The sequence below is a fragment of the Setaria viridis genome, chromosome 3 (genome assembly GCF_005286985.2).
Source record: "Setaria viridis chromosome 3, Setaria_viridis_v4.0, whole genome shotgun sequence".
NCBI lineage: Eukaryota > Viridiplantae > Streptophyta > Magnoliopsida > Poales > Poaceae > Setaria > Setaria viridis.
The window spans coordinates 4,558,031-4,568,679 of record NC_048265.2 but is presented as its reverse complement, the minus strand read 5'-3'; the positions used below and the strand labels follow the sequence as shown (position 1 = coordinate 4,568,679).

The following is a 10,649-nucleotide window of genomic DNA, read 5'->3' as shown; positions in this document are numbered from 1 at the left end:
CGTGGAACTAAACACCCTCGAGACTATTTGTGCAAAGTGGATGTACACCAACCAGCTACCGAGAATCACACTGCACCTCGCCTAGGCAAGCACGCCTATGTTGCTAGATATCCTCTTTGGGCTTATCTGCCACCCTTCATTTCCGCATATTCCATATAATTTGATTGACAATAGCAACCTATTGTTCGCAAGTCTTGCCAGAAGCCTTATTAATTTGTTGATAAGAAAGGTATGAAGCTGGTGTTTTTTTGATCGATGCTAAATGAAAGGTTCTCGCCATACTAACTTTGTGCGGGTAAATTAAGGGGAGGTACAGATTAATAAAGTATAGGATGTTGCAGGTGGGATTTTTTCTGTCTATTTCCTTTTTAAAAATAAAAAACCGCCCAACTCCTCCACTCATTTTTCAAAGGCGGCTTTAGTTCATTCATGCATAGAAAGCTTGTGGGTGTGGATACCCCTCTAAGATCGCATTATATTAGTTTTTTTTTATCTTAGAGACGATAATAAGCATGGGTTTGGTTTTGAGATGATGTGGGTTGGGTTAGAGCCGACCCACTTTTATGGGTTGGAGCCGACCCATCCCGTGTTTGGATGACTGGGTTGGAGCCAACCCAGTCTTTTGTTTGGTTGGAGAGATTGAGAGGATTGGATGGATGTCTTTTTAACACCGTTAGTTGTGGGCCCCACCTGCCAGCTGCGGGGCCCACCTGTCAGCCTCTCTTTTTTTCCTTACCTTCTTCTCCTTATCTTCTTCCTCCTCCCTCACGGTCCGCTCCTGCTCATCCTCCTGGCGCGCTCCTCCTGCCCGGCCGCCGGCCCCTACTCTCCCCGCTGCCGGCCGCCGGCCTGCGCCCCCTCCCCGCCGCCGGCCTGCGCCCCACGGCCGGCCGCCAGCGCCCCCCGCCGCTAGCCGGAGCCCCGTGCCGGCCCGAGCCTCGCGGCCGTCCACTAGCGCCCCCTGCCGCCGGCTCGAGCCCCGCGCCGCCGGCCCCTACTCTCCCCGCCGCCGGCTTGCGCCCCCGCCGCCGGCTGGAGCCCTACCCCGGCTCCTCCCCACGGCAGCTGCCCGACCCAGCTCCTCCCCGCGCCCCCTCCTTGCCGTCGGCCAGAGCACCACGCCTCCTCCTCTCCCACAGAGCTCGAGCGGCCGCGGCGGCATCCAGGCGCGCGTCGCCCACGGACGGAGACCGACGCCGTGCAAGTGGGTCAAGATGATCCCTCGAAATCGAGTGGACCATCTCGACCCGGATCTTAGAGGAATATTCCTCTACTGTGTTGGACCCAACCCCCACCCTCTCCAACCAAACATGGGTCGAAGTGGGTTGGCTCCAACCCAACCCACTTCGACCCCGTAATCAAACACACGGTAAAGTATAAATTGGTCAAGACTACACTCATTTTTTTTTATCTCTAGCATACCGCGAAACATGGCTCGGTTGTCCACAATACTCCACACATTAAAATAATCATTTTCACCTAGAGAGAGAGAGAGAAAATAGGCAGTGAATGGACACTTCTGCCCTTGTTGCATTCGATCCGAGCCCACATGTTATCTTCCTACTCTTCATTTCCTCTCCCTCCCCTCTTTCTTCCCTTGGAGAACGGTGGATCTCGAGCTACGGATACGTCGATGGTGGATATCATGGCTCAAGCCACTGGACCTCTCTATCTCCATCTTGAGATAAAGTGATAAACTCAGTATTTTTTCAATATCTATATGACCTCTAAAAACATATTTAATTATCATGAAACAAATCTGAATCGAGTTATATATATATATGCACACGTCTAGTTTAAAAATCAAAATTAATAGACAAATTCGAGATAATTTAACCACACAAATCTAGATGTTTTCTTATTTTGATATTGACAGGAGTGCAAATTGATGTTCTCCTGACTATCAGATTATACTATTATATATCTTCTAAAAATGCCAGTTAATTTTCCCAATTCTATAGTTTCATTTGTTATTACTAGTTCAAAACATGCACTTATGCTTAAGCACGCAAAAGGACAAATTCTTGCTAATACATCCATATGCAGGTAAACAATTTACCATGTGCTCAGCAAAACAATCACACGGGTAGGGTGCAACGGCTTTTACTAGCTCTCATCAGACATCATCACTTCATCAGGGATTCAGGGTATACATATTCTTCACTTAGATGCATGCATGCTCCTGAATTATTTATCTTTTATATAGATATACGTTGATATTTGAATACTAACCAATACAACACCAACAATTAATTAATTAGATCGGGACACACATACATACCCCATATCCTTACGGCGATTAAACAATTAACAAACGTTCGTCTCATCATTCGTAGCTCGATCGATAGAGATCGATCTACAGTTACTTGGCGTCCGTGACCATGGCGATGCCGTTGCCGGCGCCGGCGGCCGCGGAAGCGGTGGCGGTGCTGCCGCGTCCGAACCTTGCGACCGCGCAGTCGGTTTCGAAGAGGCCCGAGGAGACGAAGTTGTCGGCGCCTCCCATGACGGGCATCTTGGCGGTGACGTTGAGCCTGTTGACGTAGTCGGTGCGGTAGGTCTGTCCGAGCACGCCGTGGACGTCGTCGGTGAGGTCGTAGAACTTGAAGCCGAGGTCGAGGTGCGCGAGGCTGTCGTCGTCGGTGACGCCGTAGCCGTGGACGCGCGAGTCCTCGGCGGTGATGGGCACGACGTTGGCCATTATGCGGAAGACGCCCCTGAGCTCGACGACGACGGTGTTGGCCTGCGCGGTCCTGGTGACGGAGAGCGCGGGGGCGGTGGGCGGGGACCACCGGGCGCCGGTAAACGCCGGCAGGGGGACGGCCTCGTCGTCCAAGGACAGGGAGAGGTGGTCGGCGGCGGCGTCCCAGCGGACGGTGCGGGCGGCGCCGACGTAGAGGTGGTGGTGCGCGAAGCGGATGCCCAGCGCCTGGATCCAGGTGAAGTCGCGGCTCATGGCCGGGTTGCGCTTGCCGATGAAGTGCGCGTTGATGTGGAGGCCGGCGTCGGAGAGGATGCAGAAGTCCTGGTCCTTCTTGCCGTGGAAGTAGAAGTTGTTGCCGTCGGCGCCGGTGAAGCGCGGGTCGCCGCACGACACGCCGGGGTAGAAGTCGCACACTGTACATGTATGATGTATGGGAGGAGCATATTCCATTTGTATGAGGCGCGTGCATATATAGATGAAAGAAGATACACATATGTATATGTACACTACTCACGGCAGAAGGTCTTGCACGTGGGGCAGAGGACGAGGCACTTCTTGGGGCAGCGGTTGGGGCAGGTGGCCGTGCACCCGGGGCGTTTTGAGTTCTTCCTGGTGTCGGTGCAGGTGAACTTGCTGTTGCGCTTGCCGTTAATGGTGACGACCTGCATGTTGCCCGGCAGCGGCGGCTGAGCCGACGCCACCAGCGCCATGTACAGAAGGCTTGCGCCCAGCACGGTGGCCACCGCGGCGGCGGTCGACGCCGACCACCGGGCCATTATTGATCGATGGATGGCTCTCTTGATTGCTGCTGCTGCTGCTGCTGCTGGCTGTGTTTGTTTGTGGCTGATGGATTGAAGGGGGTAAAAGGGAAATGAGGCTGTCTTATATTAAAGCAGTATAGCGATTGCCAAGTAATTAAGCATGCATGCATGGCCGGCTGGCGTTGACCAGGGGCAGAAGGCAGGGGGGCTGTAGTAATAGCTGGGGGAGGGAGAGTACGTGCCGGATCAGCAATGCAATGCTTTTCTTTTCCATGGGAGCTAGTATACGTTGAACGAAGCCCAAGCCTAGCTTAGCTTCGATCCATTATTCTTTATGCTGAACGCATGCAATTTTGTTTTTTCATGTGAAAACAAAACAAAAAACATATGAGTTAGTGGACTGGGGTTGAGTGTCGACTACACACACCTAACATAATTAAGTTAATGGTCATGTGAATGTGTATGCATAGCTTGGAGAGGTGAAAGAAAGATTATGCATGGATCCACGTAGCTGGATGTGCGTGCCATGATTCGTACGCATTTCCAACTTCCCAGTACTAAGCTACCTGATCGATCGATATGATCTACCTGGGATGAACATGAAGGACGGACGCGTCACTTCCCCTTGAAGCACAGGTAGCAGGTCAACGCACGCCAATTGCGACGTACGCCATGCATGTGCATGACCCACGCTCCACCAATCAGCAACTTGTAGCCGTTCGATCCGGCACGGACGACGCGTCGCGATCACAGCCAGCCAGCCGCCCGGCTCGACGCGCGCGCTACTTCTCCGCACTCATCGCGATCAACCGCCTCAAGGCACGCACATGTATCTCACGTTACGTACGTGTAACACCTATAGCTATACGTGCCCCTGGTGGCCTCTTTCTTCTTTCTCCTTTGCCAAGAGTGCAAGGAAGATACCAAGACGTAGCATGTTGTTTTGTCGATCTTCCATTTGTTTTTCCTCTTGGCGTAGTGTTCGTGGTGCCTGCCTCGTGATGTGCAAGACCCAAGACACCATCGTTCGATGCCAAGATAGACGGCACGAAACGAGGCAACATTTCCGCGCTTGCATGGCCCTGCCATAGCACGCGACCGTCGACCGTGGTGCTAAGTGCTTACAATTATTTACGGCAAACTGTCACCAAGACCTGTCGATCCAGTTTAATCCTCCAAGAATAACCTCCAAGAATAACTGCAATAGTAACTCTACGCTTTTTTTTAATGTATATATACAAAATAAAATATTATGAGTTGTATGGCGACAATAACTCATATGATAGTAGAATGCAACGATGGAGCATGACCCTTATACTAAGGAGGAGAGAGGGATCCAAAACACATACTTCTAATGCAATGATTCCGCGAAGAATGGACGAGCATGGATCACTGTAGTGAACACAGCTAGACAAAGAATGAGGATGAAGATAGATGCGTGGATTAGTAAAATATGTTTGCTTCATAAATTCTCTAATAGGACTACAACTGCTGCGGCTGAACAAAAGATTTGTTGCTGATCTTCTAAATAATGCTATGGTGCACTGGCATATAGACCAACACTACCCTAAGACCTTCAGAAGTTTTTTTTTGGGGGAGGGGTGCCGACTTTGGACTAAGGTAGGTCCGCTAGGGGCACAGGGGCTAATGGAGTAGTTATAAATGCTAGCATATTTTGATCACAAACGTCAAACAAAAATAATTACTTGTAAATTTAAACTATATAGTCGGTAACAGCACTACATCATCTTTAGATGCTTAGATTGATGAATGAAATAAACCCCATGATACATAGTTTCGTACGCTTGCTAGCCATAACATTTACTTTTTGAAAGTGCATTCATCCTTCCTAGTGGGTTTCGGTGGATTAATGACAATCTAATTAAAGTTCTAACAAATTTACAAAGTGTATGAGCAGGTTTACATAAATTGCAAGTGAATATGAATCACTAGCGACCCCTCCCAAATTCAAAGATAAAGAGTGACGGCATATGGTTCAAACATGAAGACTTACATTCATTTTGATTTTAAATCTTAAGTATAGGATGCCACACTATCAAGGGGGATCCAATGTGTATGCTTTGCAGGTGATCAAAAGCTCAAAAAGATGACTAACCACCTACAAACACACTTACACAACCCTTGCACAACCTCTCTAACATAACCAGTTTTTACGTTGAAAGTCGGGTCAGCCGACTTTAACCGGTGAGCCAGGTTGGGCTTGGGTGAGTTGGATTGTGCGCTACCCTGGTTGCACGGGCATCCATTCAAACCCGGGTCAGCCGACTTTGTCGGGTGAGTCGGTTTTGAATTGACTATTGACTAGTTCATCTTAGAAGATATTTTTGAAGTTGGCTTTGACTTTAGTTAACTTGTGCAGGTCGAGTCAGCCGACTTAGTCGGGTCAGATGGGTTTGTATACCAACGGCTAGTTTCGGGGGTCGGGTATAAATACCCTTTCACCTTCCTCCTCATAACTCTCTTGGTCATCCCGACCGACCTGTGGACAAAGGCTTCTTTAGCACTTACTCCACCTCTCTGAAGCCACTCTAGTGGATTTAGTGCCTAAGATTTGAGTGGAGCTTGTGAGAGACCTTGAGAGAAAGCTGTGTTCACCATCTTCTTGAGCTTTGAAGTCACCGGTCAAGCATCGCCTTGGATTTGTTACTCTCGGAGTTTAAGCTCCTAGCCGGCTAGGCGTCTCCCGTTTGAGCGCCCTCTTCTCTTGTGGTGTGCTCAGGAAAGTTTGTATTATCCATCCTCGTTAAGGATTCATAGTAATCGACTCAATCCTCTTTTGTAGTTGATTGGGAGAGGTAAAGGGTTAGTGAACGACCCGGCTCTTTGTGAGCTCCTCAACCGAGACGTAGCTTCCTTTGTAGGAGTGAACTTCGGATTTAAACCTCGTGTCTCCTTGTGTTCTTGTGTTCTTCGTATTCTATGTTCTTGTGATAGTTGACTTTCACGCGCTAGGGCTGATCAATTTATTCTTTGTGTTTCTAGCTAAAGTGCTCCCTAGATCTGTTAGTATACCTTCTTTCTGTGGAATCATCTGGAACTAAATTTGGTTGGCTAGATTTGTGCATAAATTCAATTTATTTTTGAAAGTCGGCTGACCGGTTCTGGCCGGCTGACCCGAGTGCATCTCGGGTGAGCCGGCTTTCAACTATCCGCTGCACTTTACGTTTTATTTTGCAGGAACGCCCCTTAGGGACCTTTCACTTTTTACATGGTGTTAAGATGAAAATGTGTCATCGAATTATGTTCACTTTCACTTTTATTTAAATTAGATACTAGCATACTTGTCATGGCTCTATTGGATCGACAAAAGGCGCGAGATTAAGCCAATTGCTCTAAGTGGAGTATTCATTCCAGTTTCAAACATGATTCTCGCTAGCTGAGTTGTTACGTTGTTAGGCACATGGAATTATGATTCCAAAAAAGTAGATGGAATTACGGGTCAATTGACAATTACTTAGGGCTAAAACTAAAAAATCATCAATCGAAAATGGCTAAAATGAAAAAAGGAATCTAAGGAACGCTCGGGATGATGCCAACTATCTCAGAGGAGAAGCCATCCAAGAATCTGATCGAGATCCTCTGCAGTCGACGTGGCACCGAGTCAGATCGACGCGCCATCGCGGCTCTTTCCTTGATGATGGTGGAGGTGGCACTGGATCCTCTATGAGCTTTAATCCCACGAGGTTGTTGGTTGTTTTATAGCCGCTGACGGTGACTCCCCTCGGCCTTGGAGTTTGTCCGTGCCGGCTTCGATTTGGTCCTTAGCCGACGGGTCCCTCCCTTCTCCGGCCACGGGCCCCACTGCCTAGTCGCCCACCTTCCGCACGTGATTGCGCCGCCCTTCATCGAGCCCCAGTTATCATACGGGTAATTTTGCTCCTAGACACTCTTAATTGTTGGTCTTTATGGACACTCTTCAATTGTGATAATTTGCTGGTGGACACAGGATCAATAAAATATTATTTTTTGTGTGAGAAGAGAGAGAGATGTAGTGAATGGACTAAAATGCCCATCAATTGAGTGGGCTGAGCGTGAGATTGGAGAGGACGAGAGGGGGATTTCTTCGCTCGACTCTCCCCACCCCGCAGTCCCGCACCGCCGCGGCGCCGCCACACCCGCTCTCTTACCGCAACGCCGCCCCTGATGCAAGGAGCCAAGGACCGACCGACGGCGAAGTGGGGTGCCTGGCGCTTGTCCGCTGCCGGAACTTCTCGGCCGCGCTCACTACCCCAACGCCGCCCGCCCGCCCGCCCATGACGCAAAGAGCCAAGGACCGGCCGACGGCGAAATGGGGTGCCCGGCGCTTGCCTGCTGCTAGCACTTCTCGGCCGTCGCGGCCGGCTGCGCCGTCGCCGCGGGGACTGCCACCGTGTCCAGTGGGCACTCGACGCCCACTCCCCACACCAATCCGGTCGACGGCGGCGCAAGGGAACACAAGTCCCCCCTCGGCCAGAGTGTGGCTAGATCGAGCTTGGCGTGGCAAAATCCAATTTCTACACCTCAGAATCTAACTCAGCGGCAGCCAAATCGAGCCCCTCTCCCAAAATCGAGCCTGACGAGGATCTAATTGACCTCCTCCGCCCACAATCGAGCTTGCCAAACATTATCTATCCACTCTATGCTCGGCATATCGGCAAGTTGAGCAAGCCAGCAAGCCAAAGGCTACCTGCCTCAGTAAAAACACGTCCAAAATCTCCCTCTCCAATCTGACACATGGGCCCCACCGAATTGATGGGCATTCTAGTCCATTCACCATATTTCTTACTGTTCTCACACAAAAAATAATATTTTATCAGTCCTGGTGTCCATGAGCAAATTATCACAACAATTGAAGAGTGTCCAGTAGCAAAGATGAATTCGGAGTAATATCCTGCAGCTAAAACCAACATTGAAAAGTGTCCAGGAGCAAAATTTCCCAATTTCATACGTACAGGTTGGTTCAGTTCCTCTTCCGCCGTCGCAGTTACAATCTGAATCCACGCGCATGCCTGCATACACTGGCAGCTCTGGTTTCCTAACACTTTTGCACGGCAACCTGGCAAGCAGGGCGATCGATGGTGATGGTGGATTGCCCCTCCGATTCGTCGTCGCACCTGGACGATCTGATTGATTTTCGTCCCCCCTCCCACACATCTGCAACCACGCAATCTGTGCCTGTAAGTCTCCATTTCTTCCATGTTTCTTGTTTTCCTTTATTGTTTCAGGGCAGTTCCCCTTCGATTGCCGACCTTTCACTTCAGTGTAGCTATCACATAATGCAACAGAATGCAGTAAACGCTCACCTACCCTTTTGCTACAAAAATTCCATCTTTCGCCTAATAAGTAATATCAACTTCAGCTAGAGGTATGCTGTGGTGAGTCTGCCTTGTACCCTCTAAAGAGAGATAAACTAAAACTTGGTTGATGCAAAGGTTAGAGAAGCCAAGACTGTCAGAGCTGAATCCTTCTTGTCCCCAGTCAGCACCTCCTGCAAAATGTTTTCAATTTTTTTAATATAAAATAAAATGCTACAATTGTATTCTGATGTCATTCTTTCCAATGGATTGTTTAGCAGAACAAAGATGAAGATAGAATCAGCGCACTCCCTGATCACATTCTGCTCGACATACTAGAACGCCTTGATCTGCACACTGCTATCCAAGCTAGCACGCTCTCCAGGCGATGGGCGCACCTCCCTCCCTCACTCTCTCGCCTGCTCATACACGTATCACACTTCTTGCCTCGTGACAGAAAAAAGGGGGAGCACTGGACAGTGGATCAAGTCATGACTGCCTACACAGTGGCTGTGAGGAGTTTGCTGCGGTCGTCTCCCACCAATGACCGAGCCATCAAGCACCTGCAGCTCAGCTTCTACCTGACGGAACCTTACCTGCAGTCCATCGGCCATGCTGTTGGCAATGTCATGGAGAGTGGCAAGAACAACCGCCTTGACTTCACAATCTGGACAGATGTTGCTCATCCAGGATACGAGCAGTGTTTGTTGTTTGGAGAGCGTCTCATGTCATTCTCCCAATCTTGTCCTGCTGCATTCAAATGGCTTACCAGGTTCACCCTGCAGAACATCACATTTGGAGACTCTGACATCCACAATCTCCTCAGCATCTGCAACAAGCTGGAGCTCCTCTCCTTGACCTACTGCGATGCTGTCATCAATCCCGTCACCGGCGAGGATGCCATCCTCACAATAGATGCGCCACACTCGGGAGCTCCTCGTCCTTGAGGTCATCACCTGTCGGTATGCAAGGATTGACCTGATCCAGGTGCCAAACCTTAGGAGGCTGGTCTGCGCTAACTGGATTGGCGCACCCCCCCCCCCCCCCCCTAGCTATTACCTGCTCATAGCTATTATTAAAGACTAGCTCCATAGGCACTTGGTCCTTCTCAAGCAAAGTTGGATGCAATTTCTAGAGATTTGCTTGTTCTATGTTGCCTTAGATCCCTCGCTCAGTGGCTTTTGATCATGCGGATGCATGTAAACACTAGAAGTAGGTTCCTTGTGGACACTAGATAAGCCGTACAGAGGTAGGTTTCTTGTAGATACTAGATATGCTGTCAGTAACTGTAATCCCATTGTTTATTGGTTTTTGTATTCCAGACATCGGGCTTCTGATGCAAGCAATACATGTTAGACTAAACAAACTCAAAGAATTCTCAAACATTTCTCTCGACAGAATTTCATCACAAATATGATGCCATAATGGCATTTGGCGGAGAACAGAAGCATCTTTCAACTTCAGGCTATGATCAGAAAGGGAACAGACGAACAGTCAGCTCTAAACTACACCAATCCTGTCTCTGTACCAATCCTGTCACAGGAAGGTCTCAGCCTCACGGCGCCGACGAGGAGCAGGCGTGCCGGTGCCGGGGGCGGCGACTGAACTGGATGCAAGCGCCCCGCGAGGCTACGGTGGCACGTGGAGGAGGCACCCTAGGACGGCGGCGGAACGGGATGCAGGCGGCCAGGCACTCTGGGCCAGCGCCGCAGTGGCCCTGGGGCGGCGGCTGGGCAGGGGCTGCACGGGAACCAAGCACCCTGGGACGCCGGCCGGTGAACCGCGCCTAGTAAGAACGATCCATGCGGGCTGCGGCCGGTGGGGTCGCCGCGGGGAAGATGCGCGGAAAACAGGAACGATGCGGAAAAAATAATAACTGCGTAATAATTA

At 50.0% G+C, this 10,649-nt stretch overlaps 2 protein-coding genes across 2 annotated transcripts; one reads left to right on the top strand and one right to left on the bottom strand.

Annotated features, from left to right (window-relative positions):
• Positions 1–2,087: 2,087 nt before the first annotated feature.
• LOC117850105 (uncharacterized) lies at positions 2,088–3,630 on the bottom strand. Its single transcript, XM_034731894.2, has 2 exons — positions 3,219–3,630; positions 2,088–3,117 (listed from the first exon to the last, which is right to left on the bottom strand). The coding sequence occupies exons 1-2, from the start codon at positions 3,478–3,480 to the stop codon at positions 2,363–2,365; spliced, it is 1,017 nt and encodes a 338-aa protein (XP_034587785.1). The 5' UTR covers positions 3,481–3,630; the 3' UTR covers positions 2,088–2,362.
• Positions 3,631–8,540: 4,910 nt separating this feature from the next.
• LOC117848138 (putative F-box/FBD/LRR-repeat protein At3g49030) lies at positions 8,541–9,741 on the top strand. Its single transcript, XM_034729467.2, has 2 exons — positions 8,541–8,642; positions 9,038–9,741. Exons 1-2 carry the CDS (start codon positions 8,541–8,543, stop codon positions 9,704–9,706), a joined length of 771 nt encoding a protein of 256 aa, XP_034585358.1. The 3' UTR covers positions 9,707–9,741.
• Positions 9,742–10,649: the final 908 nt, after the last annotated feature.

Coding starts and splice junctions, on each gene's coding strand:
- LOC117848138 (XM_034729467.2), top strand. CDS start 8,541: ATGGTGATGGTGGATTGCCCCTCCGATTCGTCGTCGCACCTGGACGAT. Junction 8,643..9,037: donor CAACCACGCAATCTGTGCCT/GTAAGTCTCCAT, acceptor TGGATTGTTTAG/CAGAACAAAGATGAAGATAG.
- LOC117850105 (XM_034731894.2), bottom strand. CDS start 3,480: ATGGCCCGGTGGTCGGCGTCGACCGCCGCCGCGGTGGCCACCGTGCTG. Junction 3,118..3,218: donor CACGTGCAAGACCTTCTGCC/GTGAGTAGTGTA, acceptor ATACATGTACAG/TGTGCGACTTCTACCCCGGC.